The sequence below is a fragment of the Triturus cristatus genome, chromosome 3_1, assembly GCF_964204655.1.
Source record: "Triturus cristatus chromosome 3_1, aTriCri1.1, whole genome shotgun sequence".
In the NCBI taxonomy this organism is placed as follows: domain Eukaryota; kingdom Metazoa; phylum Chordata; class Amphibia; order Caudata; family Salamandridae; genus Triturus; species Triturus cristatus.
Genome location: NC_140583.1, coordinates 1,164,030,525 through 1,164,055,769, shown reverse-complemented (window position 1 = coordinate 1,164,055,769; position 25,245 = coordinate 1,164,030,525). Strand labels below are relative to the sequence as shown.

The 25,245-nt window shown below is 47.5% G+C and overlaps 1 protein-coding gene across 9 annotated transcripts in view; it reads right to left on the bottom strand.

The window, feature by feature from the left end:
- The window catches only part of SLC37A2 (solute carrier family 37 member 2), an 892,550-nt gene that overhangs the window by 399,733 nt on the left and 467,572 nt on the right, over positions 1-25,245 (bottom strand). For all 9 annotated transcript variants that reach the window (XM_085646069.1, XM_085646068.1, XM_085646070.1 and 6 more), the window contains one exon: positions 12,153-12,319. In XM_085646069.1, the coding sequence (XP_085502195.1) occupies positions 12,153-12,319 (167 nt within the window). The remainder of the gene's footprint in view (positions 1-12,152; positions 12,320-25,245) is intronic.

The window sequence follows — 25,245 nt, the reverse complement described above, 5'->3', positions numbered from 1 at the left end:
ATAGTTTTAATTTAGTAGAGAGAACAGCAGGCTGGGGGTCTGATTGGCAGGCCCACAGCCTCAATATGTCAAAAACCAGTGAAGCAAAAAGCAAAAATTTGGGGTGACCATAGGATAGCAGACCCTACTCTCCTACAAAGACTGAGCCCCCAACAACCACCTCAGCTCGCGCAACAGAGTCAGGCCGCGGGGCACCGACAGGAACACCTCTCCCACCATGGCTTTGAAAACCCCCCAACGAACAGAAGTTCCCGAGTGGGGTAAAGATTGGAATGCTCCGAGCCTAGAATCCACCCAAACTGACGAAGGAGCCAGCATACACCCAGAGATGGGGCCTGAGCCAGAAGGAAAGAAGAGGAAGAATCAACCAACCGTTCAAGGAAGGGAACACCAGGATGACCTGAGCATGCAACAAAACCACCAAGTGCGCTAAAACTTCAGCAAACACCCCAGGAGATGCAGACAGTCCAAAAGGCAATACCTAGAACCGGTAAGGAACAACTCCCACACCGAAACGTAGGAATATGAAAGCAGGCGTCTCGGAGAACCAGAGAAGCCAGGAAACCCCCCGACAGGAAGGGAAGAAACAACCGAAGAGACACCATTATGAAGGAACGATGAGGGAGACACACGTGTACAGCCTTCATAACCAGGACATGACGGTAGTCCCCATAAGGGTTCCGGACCAGAAACAGGATCGAGTACCCCCCCCCCCCGACCCTGCAGACTCACAGGCACGCACAACACAGCCCCATCGGAAACTAAGTCCCGAACACTGTGCAATAGGGCCTGGCACAGCGACCATGAACTGGGAACAGGGGCAGCACAGAACACATCCAGTAGCCCAGCCCGACAAAGAGGGACTAGAAAAAGAGGAAGCCCCCCCCCCGTCGACCCTGGGACATGTGGAAGGAAGGGACACCCCGGTCTGTTCCACACCACGAAAGGGCTGGGCCGCCAACCTAGAATGAAACGCCGCCCAAAAGTCCGCTCACAACCGGCAAACTTCCCATACCGAGAAATTGGACCGAAGCCAACAAATTATTGTCCACAGCCGTCATACCAATCAAGGCCTCCAACGGATTCCCAAACAGTATAGAGCCCGCGAAGGGAAGCCCCATCCTGGTAGCCATCCGAGCAGCACCGCCTTCCTAGCCGCTGCCGCCGCCTTACTAAGGGAACCTAAGGACAAATCCGCCAGGAAACGCAACTGCAGTCCCAACACGGAAAAAGATTTAGAGGGATTCACATCCAGCAAGAACTGCACAGAAATACCCAGACAGTCTTACAGAAGCGACTGAACCCCAAAAGCAGGGGCAAGTTGCAGACCGAACTGCAAGACCAGAGGCAGCACAAGCCTGCTTCAAGGCCCCATCAACCCGCATGACCACAGTTGAAGAAGGAACCACATCCACGGACACCCCAAGCACCGAGATGCCATACCAGCCACCAGGGATCCACCATCACCACAGCCAGGACACCTCAGCGAACCACTGTAAAGGATACCCCTCCGCCAGAAACCGGGGAAAAGCATGTTGACAACATCCTTCTACTCCTCCTCCAGCACATTATTCACAGAGTTAAGAAATAGGGAGGCCTACAAGCCCAACAACTGGTGATTGGCGAAAAAGACCACTGACTTTCCACCCACCAAGGGCATAGGGAACCCTAAATTGTCCTGAATACGCAGCAGAACACCGCGAAGGCCTGCCCCCTGGTCTCATCCGAAACCATGTCCAGAGCTATGTCAGCAGAGGCATCCTGCACATGCACCAGGGAAGGAGCAGTGGAAGACCCAGCGGAGCCCTCTATACAGCGGAGCCCACTCACGCCCAAACCACTTCTCTCCATGATGTAAACAGAACAGAGACACCAGCGCCCAACAAATTGCCCCAGACCAAGCAATGCAAGATCCATAAGCGCCAACCGGGACCGCCAAACCCCAACAGGACAGTAGGCCGGCCCACCTGGGACACAAACAAAGAAATGACTTAAAAGGCCCCAACCGGAAGGAACCCGAAGGAGCCTAGAAGCCCCAGCCACAGGAACCAGCCTATGCAGATCATGGACATAAAACAATTATTATAATCGTAGCCCAGAAACCACAACAATCAAAACACCAGGTTTTGAACACATAACCTTTGGAGTGAGAGACAGAGACCTTAACCACAAGGCCAGAGAGACACATCGTAAAGGAAGTACATGTCAGAGAAAACTGACCCAAATGACCGGGAAACCCCCACCAGGGCACCCCCCCTTTGTATTGACAAACAAAAATGCTCATTTGAAAGGACAGGTAGCCCTCACTACGATCGGGTACACACTGCTCCAAATAAACGTGATGCCTTTTAAAATTTAAAGCAGAAGTACAAACTGTGCCAAAAACCAGGATTGAACCAGGGACCTTCGGATCGTCAGTCAAACACTCTACACTCAACAAACAGGATGTGGATTGGTGGGTCACATGGTTATATGCCTCAGGGTGTGGGTGTGGCCTGGAGGGAAGGGATGAGTTTTTAGTTGCTTGGGAGTTTCTGGTGGGAGGAGCTATGCTCATGTAGTTAGGACTGGGACGGGGAGGGCTGACGAGGAGGTAATGCAAACTTAGGTCACTCACCACCACCAGTCCGCTCTGCCTGTGCCGCCTTCTATCCTCGTGGCTCGACGACCCTGGAGAAAGCCTCACACAGTCTTGGTCCAAAACTCAAGGTCACAGAAGAGAAGCGCCATGGGAGCCCTGTGCATGGGTACATGGCAAGGGACAGTCAGAGAGGGGTTACATATCAGAAGTGAGGGGCTCCTGCATACTTGGGAGTCCAGGCACGCATATGCATATTATTTAAAGCTTATGCTTTGTGTCACACGGAGAATAGGCATTAAATAATATGTAAATACATGTCAAGATGACAGCGAGGCATGGAAGGCAGGGCAGCATATTATTTAATGCTTATGCATGCATCATAAGCATTACATAATATGCAAATGCATGCCAGGGCAGGGGCCACGGGGGCAAAGCAGAGCAACCACCACCTGCGCAGTTAAATTTGTAGTGCTTTCGCGCTACTAGATTGAATGACGGCTCTGGGGGTGGAGTGATGTTTATTTTAAACAGAGAAAAAAAGCAGTGCAGGCATCAACACTTGTGAAGAGTGCGCATGCTGAGCCGGCCAGAAGAGATTGGAGAAGGCGAGGCTGGCAACATCATGGGCTTGGTGCAGACTGCAAAGGGGTCTTATGATTTCTTACTGTGTACGGCCGATTTAGCTCAAATGAAATAGGCCTCCACTTACTGAGAGAGATGACTACCCGCCCCCTTTCCCAAGTGCTGGCACCCCGAAAAATGCACCCATAAACTCACTCAGAGAGAGCTGACCACCTGCCCCGCACCCCATCAACAAGCAAGCGGCTAAATAAATTTGCCCCACCCCCTCGTTCAAAGCACTACCCTTCACCCGCAACTGGTGTTTGGGAGGGGGGGGGCTTTGCCAGGAACTGCCTAAAACATACACTATAATATTCACAAGTACTAGAGTAACTCTACCAATAAAAAAAGAGACAGGTTATTTAGCATCTGACATTATGCACGGCACAAATGGGTCCAAGGCAGACGGAAAGTACCTTACAACCTCATGACTGGTGTGTCTGTACATAGCGCCTCATCGAAATAAGGCGTTATTTTAGATTTCCTGTTCCACGCAAATTATTTTACTAAATGTAATTTGTTCGACAAACAGTTAGTGCTCCCGCCACACAACAGGGTAAAGCGCTTCATGGCCGCGATTGATGTAAGATGTATGTGGGTAAACTCTCTGTGGTGGCAATCGGGAAAAAATCTGAGAGCGCCGCGCTGCCTGCCACACTGCCCCTACAACATCCGTCATGCTGGCATTTAACAACTTAACCCGGGCCAGGCGGGCGGCTGGCCTCGGTTCAACCGAAGCACACAGGGACTCGGGAGACCCAGGCCAGAACAACTCTCAGCGCCGGCTCCGACCCGAGATAGCCACTAAGGACTAAGCCACTGCTAAGCAGTCAGTAAACTGTTTAGGAGGGGAGGAGCAGAGGATACTACTAAGTTCAAAGGCAGGGGCCGGGCAGGGCCTTTAACTTCAACACCGGCCAGCCGGCCTGGCTCTATCGTGATAATAATGTGTACCGGACTACGGCGTCAGCGGCCGCTACTAGGCCAACCAGCCCAGGCAGAGTGCAGTGCATAAATCGAATGCTGAGGATACTTGGTGCAGGCAGATATTCTTTAAATAACGTAACCACGGCCTCCGGCAGCCCTATTGTGATATATTAATGCGTATGTGTACCGTGGGCGGCTGGGGCTATAATGAGTATGCACGGCCGTCGGCCGCTATTAGGCCAAGCCAGCTGAGCCAAGGCAGTACTCAGAAGCATGCAGTGAGCCTGCATCATCATCGAATTTGAGGATACGACGATACTTGCAGGGGCAGGGCCTTCCCTTCTTTAACAACTGTGTGATATAAATGATTAATTAAATAAATGTGTAGCGTGGGCTGGGGCACGGCCAGGAACAGAGCGTCATCGAATGGAGCAGGACTGCCGGCATGGGCGTAGGAAGTGTGGGGGACGCGGGGGATATATCCCCCCCAGATTTTGGAGTGGGGGGGACACGGGGGACAAGGGTGGGGGGGACGAGGGGACAAAGGAATTTCCCCTCTCCCTTCTGTTATCGCAGGGCCATTAGCACGCGAAAGCGCTCCCTAATGGCCCTGCACTTGACCTGCCTGGAGTCAGAGGCCACCCGCCCTCTGCCTTTTGTTCTGCTGCAGGAAGGCTCAGCCGTTCTGGGAAGGGCAGAGAACGGAGAAAAAATAAACGCTGTCTCTTTTCCTTCATGGCAAGGACCGTGTCCACTACTCCTGATCTGCCTCCGGCGGCTGCCCTCCTCTCTTTATTCCTCCATCTCTTTCTGTCTCGCTCCTGCTTACGTGCTGATTTCAAGAGGCAGCTCTTAAGGTACTTTCTCTTGCCTCTCCTTTTCTTTATTTGTTCCCCTGTGAAATTGATCCAAAAAAGGCTGAACACTTTGGCTGTAAATGTCCTCATTTTCTGACCGTTTTCTATTGAAAAGAAAAACCTCGGAATGGAGAGAAAAAATAGTTAAATACCTAAATAAAGCAATACAGAGTGGACAGCAGACAGGCCAGACTGTTATTTACACCCACACACATTAGCGCCACTTTACAGAGTTTGCCAGTGAAAGCGCTACTTTCTTTTTATCTTCTTTCTTTGAACAACATTGTTTTCCCAGGGTGGGTAAGTGCGCCATTCCTAAAGGGACTGCAATACCTGGTTGATGGGTAGAGTGGAAACGTTTAATATGATCGTTTTCAACTTTTTAATTATTTCAGCTTATAAAATGCGGCTCTGTGTTTGGGGATGTGGTCTTTTTTAAACCAAACTGCATACATTTTGAAAGGATATAAGCAATGGACATTGAAAGGGGTCCCTTCCTGGTCCTGTAGCCATGTCTTGAACCTTTCAGCCAAAATCACTTACTGATTTTTGAATAATGAGTTTAAAACCGTTAAGGTAACCATGTTTTTTTCTGATTACAGTTCACATGCTTTGCTTATTCTTGCATTCCCTATGAGTGTTTGCTTTTTCCAGGGTGTTATTCATTTTTTTTCAGGCAGCATTTTACTGTTGTCTAGTGCATAATTTGAATTTAGTCGCAGCACAATTGAGTTGTGCTGAAGGCAGTGAGAGTTTCTCTCAGTGGGGCAGTATGGTGTTCAGTGTGGGAGAGAATGTGGCACTCTGGCCAGAGCTGCTGAATTTGGAACTGGAGAACCATGTTCAGACCTTCATGACCAGTTCACCATACCACACTCCTGACAGAGCTTATTCCGATGCTACACCTTAGAAGGCCCGATAGACCTTAGAAGCCCAGGTGTCTTAGCACCCGCAGGTGGACCTGTCCACCACAATCCATACTGCAGTTCACTTCCAGTCTTACGGGCAGGCATATGAAGAAGCACATCCTAGATCGACAGTGAATCTGTCACTGAGGTCACAAGACCCTTGAGGTCAGTCCACCTCACCCATTGGTACCTCCATTGGCCTTTTTCCAGCACTAGCAGTGCAACTTGCCAGGGGTTGGCAATGTAGGATTTGCATGCACACCAAACTTAGGGGGTGATTATAATGGCAGTGGGACCGCCACGTCACCCCGTCGGTGGCGGTCCCACCGCCATTGGTGACTGCATCACAGCCCGCCATATTACAATGGCGGGTGGTTACCTGGCGGTCGGAAAGACCAACCACCACGCACCCGACGGGCTTCTTGAGCCCGCCGGTGTGGTGGAGGGGCTCGTGGTTCCTACAATGCTGGTGGTGCCTACCATGCACCGCAGCAGGGATTACGATGTCCCTTACCCCCAGCTTATCAATGGCGGTTCACCTGCCATGGAAATGCTGGCGAAAGGGACATTGGGGGCCCTTAGCAGGCCCCTTTACCCCTGGCCCCCAGACATGGGTCCTGGGGGGGCATCTATGATGCCCCACAACATATCACTGCACCATGTGGCAGGCACCGATATATTTAACATGTTCCTTTTTTTTTTTTACTTTGCGGCGGATGATGCAGCCAGCAGCACCTGCTGCAATGTAGAAGATAGGCACTGCGAACACCGTAGTGGCAGTCGCATTGTAATGCCTATCGTGGGGCCTCCCTCTTGAAGGCCAGCGGTCCCATTCCCCGATTCGATGGCTGTGGTACTGAAGTCCGCCTGCCATCGTAGTCAGCCCCTAAGTTTGCATTTTATGAAAATGATTCAGCGGGAAATAAATTGATGTTTGAAATTTAATTGACTTTGGTTGGCCTCTTATCTATGAGATTTCCCTGTTGAATGTGCCTTTACATTATACATTTTCGGTTGTATGAATTGATTGCATACTACACTCTCCTACAGGTATTAATTTGAGTGTCATTAGAAGTGTCTGGGACCAATTGTTTTCTTAGGAATTGTTTTCTTTACTAACCTTTGCAAAGGGCCCTAAACTTCACAGCAACACAAGTCACATTTCTTTTAGTAATTTGGGATCCGTTTGAGCTACAAAATTGTTTTGGAGGAAATCGTTAGATTATGCAGCAGATGATGTATTATGTGGCAAATATGATACAGCCATAGTTAAGTGGAAAACATTTTTCCACTTAATTTTGCCCCAACATTGTAGTTGATCAATTTGTTAGTTCCCCAAACCCAAAAGTCGAGTTTGGGCACAATTTGCATTTTAAAAGCAGCCCTATAACACAGGGCTACTTTTAAACTGACCTCAAGCTTCAGCAGTGCACACATGCAAGCGCAGGAAGGGCTGCTGGCCTCTAAACTGCCATGCCTTATTATATTCTAGGGACTTAAAAGTAGTTCTAATCCCCCTGCCCTATTATGTACTAGGGCCTTATAGGAGAGGTCATGCCAATCATAGGGGTACCCTAACCCATAGTGCACCCTAGTGTATGTAGGTGTTTTCACTGTATTTTTAAGTGCCTCTTTCAGAATAGCACTGGCTGTTTAGGCAGAGGCCAGGGTCAGTCAGTCAGGTACCACCAGTACCAGTCAGCAAAAAGTTGGAGTGCCCAGGGCGGCTTTGCAACACTAGAGAAACACAAACTCAGAATGTAAAACATAACACCATGGTTGGGGGGTTCTCTTCAATAATCAGAATTGATTTCTATCCTAATGAACCCATTTTCCAACATTAGGATAGGGAAAGACTGGGGGAAAATCATAACGTTCTAATCTATACATTGAAGTTTTTATGCAGCTCTTTGATGACGGTTAATAGCTCACTGTTCAATGTTAGGATTTTAACTTATAAACTTCAAATACCAAAAGAATATCTCAGACAAAAGCAGTAACTCACTGACCTTTTGAATTAAAACTTTCACTAGACAAGCCTTCGATCTCTCTCAAAAAAAACATTAATCACCAAAGTTATCTTCACATTTTTATTGTTGCCTGAAAATTGCTTGAGACCAGGAATGCAGCAGCAGGTACTTTTCAAACCATAATGCACTTGCAAACACGACGCCCCCACCCTAAGTCAGCGGCCTTTGTTTGCTTTGTGCATTAAGATGCAAGATTCATATATATGTTTTTTTTAAACATTTGGTCTCATTACTATATGAATGTAAATAACAATAAAGCATACATGCAAACTGTGACTACATGCCTGCTTTTCTCAATATTTCACTTCGAAAGTATGCAATTGTATTTGTTTAACGGGCGGTGATTTGTATAGGGTCACTGGAAAGTGCACAAGGTTGTCCCTGTCCCCCCCAGAATTTTAGTGTCTCCCACGCCCCTGACTGCCGGAGCTACTAACTACCCCAGTGCCCGACACGCCACCACTGACTGGGGCTGGGCTGCATGTCGCATGTAGCATGGCATGATAATGTCTGACTGACTGATACTTAGTACTTACGGTTCGTTACACACGTGGTGGTCGGCAGGGACTGCCTGCGTGGCACTTTATTGACTGATAGGTCGCCTGGTGGTGGTGCTGCCTGCCTGCCATCAACGTGTCCGGACTGGCTCTAACTCGTGAGGTGCGGGTGTGCCGGGGCGTGGCAAGCGGAAAAAAATCTGCGCGCACAACCAAATCCAACCCAATCATTGTGAATCCCGCCCAGTACTGCTCCTAAGCCCCGCCCACCACCAGCAACACAACAGTCCACTGAACTAAGGGCCATGCCCGCGCGACACCGCGGCCGCCCTGATGACGCCACGAGTCAAGTAAGTATCATTATTATGATTAATGATGAATGCAGCGAGCAATTACTTTGCTCCGGCTGACCGTCTCCAGTACTGTCCGGCTCACATTCACACGGACTGACTGAACCGAAGCACACTGGGACTCAGGAGACCCAGAACCACTCTGCCGCGACTGCAAGTCACCGAGCAGTCAGTATTAATTGTAATAACATCATGTCATCCTATGTGGCGATGTGCAGTCGTGCAGACTGGTGTAGACCCGGCCCTGAAAAGTAAGTGCCGGTGCTAAGCACCTGAAAGCACCGGCACAAATTAAGCACTGCCTACAAGTCCTGGGGCAATACCCCAAGGGAGTGAACAATTTGGAAAAGGAGGGACGAGGAAGCCAAATTTCCCACTAGTAAGCAGGGATTTGTACAACTAACTAGACAAATCAAAAGCGATGGAAGGAATCAAAGCCCACAAAGTACATACAACAGATCATCCTGACAGCGCAAGCACAGTCTAGCTCCGACCTAAAAAAACGACATACAGAAGTATAGAAGGGAGAAGTGGGAGTCACTAGAAAGAGCAGAAGAGGTTAGGGAAGAGTGATAATGCTGTCTCTGGTCTCTCTCACCTCACTCTCCCTTACTCTGTAGGTGGAAGCTGTGTATAAGGTGTTACAGGAACTTAAGGACCCAGGCCAATCAATCAGTAGATTTGTAGAGCACTGCTTATCACCGTTGAGGGTATCCAGGTGCTGGCAGGGTCCAGTTGCTTAGCCAAACAGCCAGGGTCTTTAAGGACTTTCGGAATTCTGGAAGAGATGAGAAGGTCTGGAGATGAAAGGTTAGCTCGTTCCATGTCTTCGCTGCTAGGTAGGGGAAGGAGCTGCTTCCGCATATTCTACGTCGGATGCGGGGGTCAGGGTTAGAGAGAGGGAAGCAGAGTTGAGGAGTCTGAAGGAAGTTCAGGAGGTGGTTCAAGTAGGCTGGCACAAAATTGTGCATGACCTTGCACGCGTGGGTCTGTAGCCTGAACTGGCATATTTTCTGTACTGGGAGCCAGTGGAGTTCCCTGAGGTGGAGGGTGATGTGGGTTTGTTTAGGGAGATCCAGGACAAGTCTGGCTGAGGCGTACAGTATGGTCTGTCATGGTCGGAGGAGGTGAGCTGCATAGAGAGCATTGTCGTAGTCCAGTCAGCTGGGGATGAGGGCAATCGTGATGGTGCATCTTGAGCTCTAGGGTTGCCGTTTGAATATCTTATGAAGCATGTGGAGGATGAAGTTGACCTGAGGTGTTTTGGTTAGCTTGTTGTCCAGAATGACACCTAGGTTCCTAGTGTGGTCAGTGGTGGTAGGAGTAGGTCTAAGTTCCGAGGGCCACCAGAATGTGTTGCATGGGGAGTATTTGTTTCCAAAGATCAGTACCTCTGTCTTGTCTGTGTTGAGCATCAGGCAGTTGTCCTTCATCCAGTTGGTGGATGACATCTGTCATGAAGTTGTGGAAGTTGGTCTTGGCGGTGTCTTCTGAGAGGGAGTGAATAAGTTGTGTGTCGTCGGCATAGGAGATGATGTTGAGTCTGTGGTTTTTAACGATGCTGGCCAGAGGTGCCATATAAGTGTTAAAGAGGGAGGAGCTAAGCGAGTATCCTTGGGGTACTCCTCAGATGATTTCCTTGGGTTCGGAGGTTAAGGGGGGAAGGTGGACCTTTTGCATCTTTCCGGTGAGGGAAGAGTCGATCCATCTGAGAGCGGCTCCTTGGATGCCTAAGTTGTGCAACCTTGTGATGAGTGTGTGGTAGGAGACCATATCGAAGGCTGTAGAGAGGTCTAGGAGGATTAGAGCAGCTGTCTCTCCTTGGTCGGGTAGGGATCGGATGTCGTCGGTGACCGCAATGAGGGCATCTCAGTGCCGTGGTTACTGCGGAATCAGATTGTGAGGAGTCGAGTTGTGAGGTTCGGTTTGAAATGTGAGGGAAGTTGTTGGTTGATGTCTTTTTCTAATACTTTGGCCGGGAACAGGAGTAGGGTCATCGGTCATAGTCATTGAGTTTGGTGGGGTTTGCAGATTTTTTTTAATAGGGCGTTGACACTCTGTATGTTCCCAGTCCTTGGGGAAGGTGGCCATAGTAATAGAGGTGTTGAACAAGGTGGTGAGTGCGTTGCTGATTCTGGTTTCGCCTAGGTTAAAGATGTGGTGGGGGCATGGGTCGTAGGGGCCCATGAGGGAGAGAGTTTATGATCGAGGTTTTGTCTTGTCTGACAAGCTGGCTCTATTCAGATGTCTGTGGAGGTATCGGGGATATTGCGCAGCTTGAAGAGGTCAGTGGCCTTGGGCTGGGGTTTGAGGTTTCTGTAGATATTGTCAATCTTATTGTGGAAGAGGTCTGCAAGGTTGTCGCAGAGTTCTTGTGAGGGGGAAATTTTGTTTGTTGTATCTTTGACGATGTTGAAGAGCTCTTTCCTGTTATTGGAGCTTGACTCGATGCATGAGGCTAATGCTTTTCTCTTCGATTCTCTCAAGTGTCTGGGGTAGAGGTTGAGGGCTGTCTTAAAGGTGGTCTTGTTGGTCATGTCCTTGCTGATGCGCGATCTCCTTTACAGTTGTTTATAGTGTCATTTAGCGGTTCCAAGGTACTTGATGGACCAGCTAACCTGCTTGGTGGACCTTCTGTGGGTGTTGTAGCTGATGGGAGCTATGCTGTCGGTGCAGTTAGTGATCCAATTGTTGAAGGCGAATGTGCCATCAGAGATACAACTTTAACAAGGTGTGGATAAATCATAACAGAGTCAAATCAGCCTTACATTCAATGGACATTGATAAAATAAGTACAGCTCAGTCTAATAACACCTATGAATATTCTGCATGTAATGCGGTGACTGGTTCCACTAATCAGATTACTTAGAATGTTCTCACTAAGAATTGTAGCTTTCGTGCAATATTAGGGTCAGTAGCACAGGCATTATTATAGACTGAGACAGTGTGCATCTCTATTTGTCGGTGCTAGTTGAGATTAAGGACATCGTCCAATAGTCTCATTTTTCATATACTGTTTGGTGCTAACACCTGGCGAATACATGTCCACTCATTATGCAACCTCACCTTCAGCTTAAGCTCATATCTGCAGGTCGGACAATTAACAGAGGTTAAAGCTGTTGGCATTGGGTGTCAAGGATACTCCAGTTTGTGGTGTAGATTACATACATTTTCAGTTCCAATGCAACTGTTCCTTATTTACTGTACATATTAGCAATAGCAACACGACCTACCACCTTTTTAACTCCATTAATAAGAGGAACAGATCATGCCCCTTTTTAAATAAGGCATCTTCAGGCTCTCAACAGACGTGCAATGGGTATATAAGTAGACACTCACCCATCCCATAAATAAGAAACCCTACCCATAATGTGTACTTACACTCAACGAGGAAAAAGAAGCATATCACCCCCAGGGCAGCAATGATAATTCCAGGAACAATAAACGACAAGCCCCAAGATGTAGAAACAAAGGCCCCTGCGATCAAGGATCCCAAAATATTTCCAACAGAAGTGTGGGAGTTCCAGATGCCCATTATTACACCTCTCCTGTAACAAAGACAGAAATAAAGTTAAAGAAACAAAATGCATTTATGCACTTTTATTCATTTTAATAACTTTGTGCTTGTAAAAGATGGCGGTGTGAAATAACATGAAATCAATTCACAGATCTTGTCGACAGACTCAGTCTAACCGGTAGGACGAGCAAATGAATCATGTGAGGCAGAACTATTCCATGTCAGGTTTCCAAGACACTCTGGTATGGTAGGTTCTTAGTTGTGATGAAAGTTTTGAGAAAAGATCGACTACATGTTTGTGAACAAGACACCGTTTCCACATTTCAGCAGTTCAGCAACTGCGCATTACTAAATAATTTAAATTTCAACATTAGTAAAAAGAAATTTGAGGCGTGAGCTACAAGCACAAATACACACACATTTATGAGCTTGTGGTACACAATGCTTGAACGCACCTGCCTGCCCCAAGCGGTGAAGTGGATATAAAGGTTGAGCTACATGACCTTGCAATAGACGCTGGGCCTCGGTCCCACAATGCTGTTGGCTCCAAAGCAGGCAGGTGCGTTGGGGTGGGCTGGGGGAGAATGAAGTAGAGTGGAATAGATTGGAGTGGTGTATATTGCAGTGGGATAGATTGGAGTGGGATGGGGTAGATTAGAGTGGGATGCGGTAGATTAGAGTAGGGTGGGGTAGATTAGAGTAGAGTGGGGTAGATTAGAGTAGGGTGGGGTAGATTAGAGTAGGGTAGGGTAGGGTAGATTAGAGAGGGGGTGGGGTAGACTGGAGTGGGGTGTATTGGGGTAGACTACCTGTGGAGTGGGTTAGATTGTGGGAGAGGGGAGTGGTGTAGTTTGTGATTGAGTGAAGTGGGGGTAGATTAGAGTGGAGTTGGGTAGATTGGAGTGGGGTAGATAGGATTGGAGTCAGGTAGACTGGAGTGGGGTGGGGAAAGTGGAGTGGAGTAGACTGGACTAGAGTGGAGTGGGTTACATTGGGGCAGAGTGCAGTGAATTTGGGGTAGGCTGGAGTGAAGTGGGGTAGACTGTGGTAGGTTTGAGTGGATTGGAGTGAAGTAGGGTAGACTGGAGTGGAATGGGGTAGATTGTAGTGGAGTAGACTGAGTTGAGTGTGGTAGATTGGAGTAGAGTGGGGTAGACTGTAGCGAAGATGAGATGCAGTAGATTGGGGTAGATTGTAGTGAAGTGGAGTGAGGCAGATTGGACTGAAGAAGACTGGGGTTGATTGGAGTGGAGTAGAGTGGAGTGGGGTAGATTGGAGTGAGGTAGATTGAAGTAGAGTGGGGTGAGTGGAGGGGCGTAGAGTGGAGCGGCATGTTGTAGAGTGAAGTGACGTGGAGAGTCTGAAAATGGAGAGGCATGTGAGAGTGGAGTGGCATGTCGTAGAGTGGAGTGGCATGTCGTAGAGTGGAGTGGCTTGTCGTAGAGTGGAGTGGCATAGTATGAAGTGGCGTTGAGTGGCGTAGTGTCGAGTATGCACTGGGCGGTGGCACACTGCCATTGCATACAACACATTTTCAGTTGAAATGCTAATTACATTTGCTCAGACATGCACACAAATGATGTGTGGAAATGCCATCGCTAGTGTATTGATGTGTTTTGATCATATTTTTAAATTTTTTGTTTCCACTACACTTCAGAAATGCAAGAAATAAACTTCATTTGTACTTTCATAATTCTGATATATTCTGAAATACCAGCACATTTTCGTTGTATGCTAGATTGTGACATAAATTCTTTCACTTTGAAGTCGGAGAAAGAAAAGTAAACACCAGACTCTGTGGAAGACAGAGCATTTCATTTGACCAGTGGCGGCTCCTCTGCTGAGGCGGAGGAGCGTCACCCCACTCCCCGCTTTGCAGCAGTGAAAGAAAATAATAATAAAATGAGAATACCTTGATGTTATGATGTTATTATTTTATTTGTTCCTGCTGCAGCAGCATGGAGCTGGGGCTGCTCTGCTAACAGAGCAGGGGAGGAGTGTTGGACACACTGAAGTGCGCATGACGCTTTGGTCGGCCAAACAGTCATGCCCACTTAGCATGTTCTCCACCCAGGCTGTATTACAGCCTGGGTGGAGAACACGCCCACGCCCCCAGTACCCGTCTGAGTGCCAAACTACCGCACTTAGACCAATCACAACACTGCATTACAGTGTTGTGATTTGCTTATGGGAGCCAATAGCAACACTGCATTGCAACATTGTGCTTGGCTCAAGGGAGTCTGGCTGTCTCCTGTTCGGCAGACTCTTCTAATTTTACACCCCCTTACTCCCTCTCCCCCACTCTCCCAGACCCATGCTGGCTGCCAATGCATTTGACCTCTGTATTTGAAGGCGCAGCAAATGTGACAAGATAAGAACAAGATTTGAAGACCTATTTACAGAAAATGAGCTCCCAGAAGGGTACAGTAAGCATGGGATGCTCTACCAGATGGACAAACCAAGCTGGACAGCCTAAAACAAATAAAGCCAGCAAATAGAAAGCGAGCAAATGTGAGTTATAAGCCACAAAGCCAATGGTCAGCAATGAGCGGAATGTGTTCCCAGGTAAGTTTTCAGAATGTCCACAAGATGTCATCAGCAAACCAGACAGCTGCACTGTCTGATAGGCTGCAACCTAAAAAGGCAACCCAAACACAAAGGTAAATTCCATGTTGCAGGCATGGCCACACCGGAAGGTTGCACATACTTAGGCTTTGGCACAAGGGGGCGTCAGTTAAACTTGACATATTAAAAAATGACTTACTTATATCAGTAGGTTTGCAGCCTGTACTGCTTTAGATTCAAGTGTTATGCACACACCAGCCATCAGGGTTGGTTTTAAAATGTTACAGGTTTTTCTTCCGAGGAGGTTCAGTTTCAAGATGACTTGTGACTTCCCTGGAAACCCAAAAAGAACCAGAACACAGGCTCCATCTCTGACTGAGTTGTTCTCCCGTAAGAGCAAGTTATGTTTAGAGGTGTAAAGAATTAGAAAGTCTGAACTGCAGAACAAACATACAAGTAACGAATTCAGTTGAAAAATATGATTGTTCTATGTATCCCCTCGTGCTCAAATCCGGGGAAGTGAGTAGGATACATGTGAATCCACAGCACTACAGGCTGCAAAGCAACTGTTAAAGGCAGCGGCGGCCCCACTGCCTGAGAGCCAGCAGCTGAAAAATAAAAGGATATTTTACTATTGTGTTATTTTCAGCTGTTGGCCGAGCCAGCATGTGTAGGGCAGGGGTCACAGGGAGTGGTTGTGAACTTCTAAGTGTGCATATCGGTTTGGCCGGCCGTCTTAGGCTGGCCAGATATGTGCAGTTAGGTTTCTCAACGGGACTGTATTCTACAGCCAGTTGGAGAAACGGCATAGACTTCTTGTGCCTGAGCGGAGCGTCAAAACAGGCCACTCAGGCCAATGCCGGTGCTGCTCTCATATTATGAGAGCAGCATCTGGATGGTTGGGGACTGTTGAGAGCAGCTTATTATTATTATTTTTATTACAAGCGACTTGTCGCCAAAGGCGAAGGCCTCCAGAAATGGTGGAGTGGCAAATGTAGTAGCATGACCTACTCGGGCTGAGCCAGAGGATCACTCATATGGATTCAACCAATTGTGCCCATAAAGAGCATCTTGGTCAAGACTGATCTGGAGGGGCGATATGTGTATGTGGAGGAGCAGCTGGATGGCAGGGCACTGGTGCTGGGTAGCGTATACATAGCAAAAGTGTTGCAGCAACAATTCCTGGCCCATGTGCCATCACTTCTGACCATATGGTACCATCTACCCTGCATTATAGGATGTGACTAACTGTGTCTTAGACATTCAAATGGACAGATCAATCACCCCAACCGTGCTTCATCACAACACTAGTATCATCATACCTCACCCAATCGCTCACACACTGGTCTTTGGTCAACATCGGGGTAACATTATTCTCTACCACTAAGGAGTACTCCTCCTACTCGCCACCACATGATTTGAACAAGCACTTGGATCGCATGCTCTGTCACTGCACCATACAAATGAAAGTCACTGTGGGTTTTGTATTTAGGGAAGACCCTGTTGGACCACAACCCGCTCCTCCTGCATTTTCATGGAGAGAGCCCCTTCCGCTGATGCCCACCTGGCGCATGCAGCCCATGATGCTAGAGCACCTGGCATTCTGTAAATTGACCCAAGAAACCATGACGAATTACATCACTGAAAACAGCCGGATAGCCAACACGTGAGTGGTGAAATGGGAGGCCATTAAGACAGTCATAACTGGGCACTGCATACACTCTGTGTGGCTGCATGCGGCATCCTGCGCCGGGAACTGACTCAGTGGAGACCACAAGAACCACCAGGAGGACGTCTTGGCAAGGGTTGCTCTGACCATACAGAGAGATCATCACGCCCACTTGCTAAAATCGGTCTGCTGCACAGATTATGGGGGTATCAGGCAAAGATGCATGGGAAAGGCAACAAGCCAGCCACCTCTTGGTGAGGCTGTTGAGAACTGAGAGGGACACTACACCAGTGACCTCTAACCGGGGTTCATGGACATTAGTTGTTATGACCTATGAGATGCACAGTGCCTTCTGAGCATATTACCGTGTGATCTACAATCCACAACCTGAGGACCAACAGCCCCAAGTTCAAAGGTTTCGCTGTGCCGTCACACTGCCAGTAGTGACAGCGGAGTAGAGAGAACAGCCCCTCAATGAGCAAGAAATACAGCCTTGATCCCATCTACCTATTATTTAATGATTTCAACACTCAAAAAATCGAGGTAATCCAACTCCTCCCCCACATAGGACCAAAAGTAAAACGCTCTCATACTGAAAACACGATTGTTAACGTTTTGATAATCACACATCACCCTATAGACGTTTACTAGCCTCCTCATTTTGATTGCGTTTACAGGTTTGTCCTTGATGAAGGGTTCGAGGTAACCCGAAATGCATTGGACCTTAAGCAAACATCTGAGTAACAAGATGTCGCATATGCTTTGAAGATAAAAACAAACTAATATTATTGAAAACTATATATGTTGAAAGAAGCAATGAATAAAATTGCTAATCACATGAACAATTGAATCGTTTTCTTTCTAGTGTGCCCAGGGGGACACACTCAAGCTTGATTGTGCTATTTTTTGTCGCATAGTTACGACGTATATTGACCGATACGTCACCCCAGGAGCACCTCAGAATCTTTTAAACTCCTAGAACTTCCATAAAGGAACTTGTTGTCGCACGCACAATACATTTATCTTCAAGAAATACAGCCTGTCATTCACAACTCCCCCATGCACAAAACCCTGGGCCTGGATGACCTGCCCATTTACTTCTATAAGGCTTATGAAACATCAATAATCCCCAAATTGCTAGAACTCTACAAGGGTGCCCTCACTGCTGGGTGTCTAACCCCGACCCTCCTAGAAGCCCTCATTGTCTTACTCCCGAAGCAGAGACAGGACCCCCTTGAAGTTGCATCCTACAGACTACTGTCCATTCTAGGTAGTGACTATAAGATTCTAAGCAAGAATATAGTGACATGATTACTGGAGCATATATAGACCCTGCTCTTCCCTTTAGAGATGGAGACGATTGCACAGTTACTCCATCAGGCAGGTGGTGCATGGGGTATGCCCCTCTAAAACCCGGTTCTTGCCATCTCCCTGTACACTGGCAATATCGTAGTCTATGTTAAAGATATTCGGGAGGGCATAAATGAAATAGCGCATGTACTAGACACCTTTTGATCCGCCTCAGGATTTGGAGTCAACGGAGCCAAGATCTGCCTATTCCTGCTTCACCCCGACTGTCCCCTACAGAACATTGAGGTTGATGCCCACACCATCCACTGGGAACCGCGCACTTTCTGATATTTGAGCGTTACATTGGAACATTTGCCTCAAGACCTCCTTAACGGAAACCTCATGAGGGCGATCTCCTCCCTTCTGCCCAAAATTACCTTCTGGTGCTCCCTTCACCAGATGGGGCAGGGCCAGGTGTCGCTCTCTAAAGTATTATTTTGCAAATGTGCTTGTAAGCAACCCCTGCCGCACATTTAAGTCACTAAATGCCATTCCGGATGGCCTCATATGGAATTAGGGGAGACGCAGGGTGGCCTTAGCCAAGCTGCAGCTCCCAATCGAGGGAGGACGGTTGGGTGCCCCAGTGTTCAAGCATAACTACCTGGCAGCACTGCTACAGTGGCCCACCCACTGCCTGGCCAGGTGCCATTTGGTGGGGATAGGACTGGAGCCTGATGACAAGGCGCTGCGACTCGTGCAGGTGCTATTTCTCCCCAAACCGGTGCTGCCTGCACCAACTAGTGGCCTCCTGCTTGTGGTGCATGAGAGACACAAAAGGGCATTGCGGGTCATGCAGGACATGCCATAATGCTCCAGGCAGATCCCTTTACGCAACATATGGGCACAAATTGGTCGGGAGGAGGTGGAGCTCTAGGAAACAGCAGAGGTGGGAACCCTAGGAGACCTGTTCCATGATGGGGCCCTCGTCGCCTTGGACTACCTAGTAGAGCAGAAGGAACTCTGGGTAGACTTGCGTGAAATGGAGTAGCTTGATAGCATAGTTGATACGCAGCCTGACCTGCGCCTGCTGACACATACGCTGCACACAATGGGTACAGCCCATAGGTTTATCACCTGGCTTACCAGGGCTCTTGCAGACAAAGAAAAATGACATTGGCTAAGAGAGATGACCTCCAAGGAAGGAGACAGGATACTAGTGCACCTGCAAAACATTTCCCGTAACACCCACTTCCAATGCATACAAAGTAACATTCCAAACAGGGCATACCTCACCCCAGCTAAGCTACATAAACTTGACCTAGTGACATCACCCAACTGCCCCAGCTGGCACGCATGTTCCATGCGTTCTGGAGTTGCCCTGCCACTCACACCCTCTGGACGGAGGTCACTGGCATCCTCGCCAGAGTCACAGGCTGAACAGACTTAGATGGCATAGCCAGCAGCATCCTTGGCCTGTACAACCATCATAAAGCAGGAGGTGCCACTACCCTATGCATTGAAATGGCGTTGCTGATGGTACAACGAATGATCACAATGCAGTTGAAGGCGGGCACACTCTCCAGCACAGGAAGTTGGCAGGCAGCGACCATTAAATGGGGCAGGGCCGAAGACACTGCACTTCATCACGAGAAGACTCGTGGATTGCAGAAATGCCCCATTGTGTCTGCATTGGACGAACTGCTGTCCGCCACCAGGGCACGTCAGACAGGGACTCTGCACCAGCGAGACTAACAAAGCACACCACACCCATGGCCATAGGTATTGAGTTACTAATGTAGACCACGTTCTCCCCCTACCAGCACCCCCCACACCCTCTCCTCTCCTATTCCCCCCCATTATACAGCGATGACCAAAGGAGGAATCACTGTGTTGCACTTTCTGTACCATTGCAAGCAACCTCTGCCACGGACAGTGCGCAGGCAAACTACATATTACCACGGCGAAACACATGGCAACCTTGTTTTCCTCAGGCTCACAGTTTGTTTTTTGGTTGTCTTATTATTGAAATTTATATTGCCATGGCAACATGTACCAAAACTTGTAAGTACACGGTCATGCTGCAAAATTCATGTAATGCAATTGTCCAAAATATCTGTACTGGAGGTTATCTACTCACTGTACTGTATTGCATAAAAACGCAATAAATTGGTTACAAAAAATCAAGGCCCTTGAGAAGACACAGGTTACATTCTTGTTACTGGTCTGAAGACAGAATATTGCCCAGTCTCCATTTTAGTTTCACGTTTTAGCTTGACATTGTTTTTCTAATTGTGACTTTTAACATGCTTTGCACCTACACAATAACGTATTGAGAAATTATAAAAGCTGTTCCTGTCTTAGCAAGCATTATTATCATGTTATTCATACACTCTGTCCATGGATAGAGCACATGGAACGCAATAGCCTTATCGCCTTTCCAGCTGAAGACAGCTCTTCAGCTCCAGACTAACCATAGTATCAGCATTGCATCTTTGACAGTGTGCGATTGGAACAGTGCTTTTATTAAATAAACAGGATCTGCACCACATTGGGCAGAGGAGCACTTTGGATGGGATTGTCTTGGATGGAATGCACTGTGACTGAGATGCAGTGCTGCTGACTCTGACCCCTATACTGTAACGGACAATAGCCTGTTCTGCACAGGCCTGCTTCCTGATACATCACACTCTGGTAATGGGGTTAGGCTGTCCCAGAGGATTTGGCAGAAGGTACCCCCACTATTCTCTCAATAAAATAGGTAGTGTTAGTTAGGAGAATAATCATAGTAACATCATAATGGTTTAACTGTTTATCTTTTTCACCATTCTTTTAATGCTAGTTACCATGCTTTGTTTCTTCAATTGGTTTAATAAATGTTTAAAACATAATTCATATCTTTCCTGTGCTACCTTCAGCATGCAAAAGTAAAACAACAATAGGGTAGATCTGTTTCCACAATCCCTTAGGGAATAATAGAGTGGTCATGTTCGAGGTTGCTGATACTATCTGTTAACCTTGTAAAGTCACGGATCCAGATGGGGCACTGTGAGCTAGCTAGCAACCAGGCCAACATTCTCAGATAAATACGTGTGAACTAAGGGGTCTATTATGATGTAGGGTGGATCGCCACCACCCGCATGGCGGTGGCGATCCGCCCTACATCATACCCCGCCCGCCACCCATTCCCCCCTGTCATATTAGTATGGCGGGGGGGGGCCCCAGCGGACGGAAAGACCGTCCTCCGGTTCTCCGCCGGTCGACCAGTCGACCGGGTGGAAATGGGTCTGGATATGGTGGCGGTGTCTGCTAGACACCGCCATCCATATTAGCATGGGAGCGGGAAGCGAACTTTCTGTGGTGGCAACATGCGTATTTTGCTTTTGGGGGCACGTTGCAGGCCCCCAAGGTATTGGGGGGGGGGGGGTGCACACACTGTCACGGACAAGGTGGCAGGCACCACCCGGTGCCTGTCACCTTGTGCATGACAATGCACAACGTGCATTCCCAGCATTGTGTCGGGCAGTGCTGTGAGCACCACCCGCCACAATGCTGGGAATGGAGGATGCCACCACCACGGTGGCATCCTAATTGCAGGTGCGGGACCGCCGCACCACTGGCGGCCGGTCCCAGCACCGCTAGGGAGGCGGGCGGACTAAAGTCCACCCGCCATCCTAATAGGCCCTTAAGTTCCAATGTTTCGAAGTCTACGTTGTCCAGATACGCAGTCCTACTAAAATCATAAGATATGTATAGCACTACAAGAGGGGCATAATTTTAAGAGGTGAGATTTTCATACTCTCCTCCTATACGAGTCGCTCTTATATGGTCTGTCCCCTGGTACTCCAGATCACTAGATCAAGCTTACCCCATTTCTCCAACATCAAAATGTTTCATTGCTGTGCAGCAAGTATGGAGCAGAGGAAACTGGTCCTAATCTGATGGCGGATAAAAACAACCCAAGGTAGAGTCTGTGTAAATCTGCATAGCAGATTGCAGGGGAGGTATCATGTGTCACCTGGAAACCGAAACTTCTTCAAATAAACCTTGTAAAGTTACTAGCCCTCCTACCCCAACACTATATTAAAAGAGTGCGCATAGGATGTGGTCTACAGTTATACATGCAGCAAACTGTTTTTCCCCAATTTTGTACCAGACAGTGAGTTGCTCATTCTAAACTAGGTGGGTCCCTGCAAAGCAAGTATTACAAGCATTACAAGCATGTTACACGGCTGCATCTCCTGAGGCTTGAGCCGGGAGACGGCAGGCTGTTTACTCGCGCTATCTATTTGCATATTTCCACTGCTTGGAGGTACCATTGCTGCTACGTTTTTTTAAAAGAACTTTTAAACAAATTTTAATTGGGCAGGAACTGTTGGGAGTTGCATTTTACCTTACCTGAATCCCGGGGAGCTTCTACTCGGTTGTAGGGGCGTGGGCCGCCATCTTGGGGGAATCGCGGTTGGCGGTTCAGTCTCTTCGGCCCTGATAACACTTAAACCCACATGACGCAAGCGCGCAGTGGGCGCGCCGAAGGCGCGCCTAAGTTAAGCCTGTCTGCGCCCGTCCGTGCTCGGACTGCGCTCTGCGCCAAAACCTCTGGTTGTACAACTATAGGTAAGATACCCTCTCTTACCTATTCTAGCAAACAGTTACTGGCTCTAAATAGGTGCACAAGTACATCTGGCTGTGTTTGTTTAGATCCTAGTACAGTGTCTGGACCAATAATAAAGACCTGTACGGTGTGTCAAACAACCCTTCCAGGGTTAGGTATCACATATCCAGCCAGGGGGTCTTTGAAGAAGGATCTGAATAAAAAGGCTGTTCTTGCTTTCAATTGTTTACTTGTAAATGCACGCTCTTTGGTGAAATGCCGGACTCTGGGTGACTTAGATGCCTTCCCTGACGCTCTATTGACTAGTTTGTCAGGATACCTCGCGCCTTCATAGCGCCGACTAAGTATGAGGCAGAATTTATCGAATTAAGAATTGCTGCATTTATTGCACTTTGGCTGCCCCCATTAACCACGAGTATTACCCTCGGCTTGTTCAGAACCCCTTAATCACGTCGCTTTTTCTTCTCAGAAACATGTCCAATTGGTCCACGTCCAGACTTTCACTGAACCGTGCTCTCTAGTGGTTTTCCTTATTTAAGATTGATTCAGGTCTACAGCACTGTCTTGAATATTACAGCCCAGTCCTGATGATGATCCTAATTTGATCGGATCGAAACGCCGTCGACTCCTCAGCTTAATTGATGGCCTTATGGTTCTTTAAAATGAATATTTAATTACTTTGACTGTAAAGAAATTGAATTCAGAACCTTTGTATATATTATTCCAAACTTCACCTTAACTTCACTTTGCGCCGTCCTCTGCTCATCTCACCTTGTCACTTGCGTCGCCGTCTCCGTGTCACGTACACTTTAAGCACCAAGTACAAGTTCGGGTTGTTCTTATGTGTCATTGATTTTGCGTACAGTGCTGTCACAACTGTTCCATTATCTTGTTCATTTACATTTTTGTATGTCCCTTTGTAAACTTTTTGATCTAATACATTATGACTTTTCTCAATCTAATTTTTTCAGAGTCTTCCTTATCCTAACTGTAATGTATTGTACATGCAATTTATCTGTCTGTGTTTAATGATACCAGTTGAGAATATTTGTTGTTTCTTACATTTGGTGAAACACAGCATTGAATGTGCAACCCTAATAGAGGGCAGTAATGTTCAAATAGCCTTTATAACGGAAACATGGACTGATGAGGCATCTGGTCCAGATCTTGTGAAGGCAACTCCTCCTGGATTTTTATGCTATACTGCAAATAGACCTTCTAAAAAAGGAGGGGGACTGGCAGTTATTTATCACAGTTCCATTAAAGCTAGTTTTGACATAATGTTTAATCCTTTTTATGAAGCTCTATCCTTCTCGCTCAGCCTTTCTGATCATTAGGTCCTAGGAATCAGTTTTTAGCAGAGGTCGGCACACTTTTGGAAGCTGTTTTGAGTTTTGACTCGTACACCATATTGGGAGATTTTAACTTCTATCTAGAGGCTGACGCAGATAAAGACACCCTAAACCTTTTAGATTTAATGAATAGTGTTGAGTTAAAACAATTAGTGAAGGGACCTACTCACTTGGCAGGGCATACGTTAGATGGGATTTTTTCAAATTCCCTATTCCTTTCTATTGAAAATGTATTACCTCTTCCCTGGTCTGACCATGCGGCCATTATGTTTGAGTTGGCCATTCAATAAAGGCCAGGGTAGGGATCCCTCTTCTAGGAAAACAAAGGAGATTAGAGCCTGGAATAAGGTAGGAGAGAAAGAACTTACTGAGCTGCTATTTTCGACTCAGGTTTCTCTGCCCTTGGAGGTGGAGGAAGCTTCCATTGCATACACTGCTTGGATAGAGGATGCCTGTCACATCTTAGCTCCTAAGAAAGTAATTACTCCCAAAAGGACACAGCCCACGGCTCCTTGGTATTCTCAGGAACTAAGGACCCTAAAATTGAAATGTAAACAATTGGAACGGTCCTGGAGGAAGGACTATCAGCCAACTAATAGAGCTTTATATACACAAGGCCTCCGATACTATAAACAGATGCTTTTTGAAACTAAACGCAAGTTTTTTGCTGGACAGATTAAATTAGCTAGTAACTCGTCTAAGGAACTATATAAAGTTGTTACTAGGCTTGCACATCCACCACCTGCAATTATTTCAACCAGCCAGGCTGTCTGTGAAGAAATGGCTATGTTCTTTCAATCCAAAGTGGAAGCTATTTATAGCACTTTTAAGGACCTGTCGGTAGTATATCAGTGGATTTGTCCCATGACGTTGAGGCAGGGCCTTGACTAAAACTTAGCATGGATAGTTTCCCTACAATATCCTACCCAGACACATTTAAGCTTCTCGTATCTGCTAGATCAGGCTCACCCTACGATCCGTGTCCAGTAGCAACTGCAAAATTGGCTTCTGAACCGTTAGCCGGGACGCTTACAACTCTTTTAAATGCCATGTTCTCCGAAAGGCTTTTCCCTAAACTGTGGAAAACTGTGTCTGTCCTGCCGCTTTTAAAAACACCTAGCCTAGATAGTAAAGACCCAAGCAGTTTCCGCCCCATTTTACGCCTCCCTTTGCCCTCCAAACTGGTGGAAAAATACATGAATACTAAATTGAGTTCTTACCTATGTGAAGTTAAGGTTTTGGATCCCACCCAATTTGGGTTCAGAGAAGGTCACAGTACTGAAACTGCCCTCCTTAAATCCACGGATGAGATTAGGAAAGGGCTGGACCAGGGAGGAATGGCGGTGCTGATCTTGCTTGATCTCTCCGCTGCCTTTGATACGGTCCATCACGGTATATTGATGGATCGTCTATGGGGTTGCGGAGTGAGAGATAAAGCTTGGTCTCTCCTTAATTCCTTCCTCTCAGAC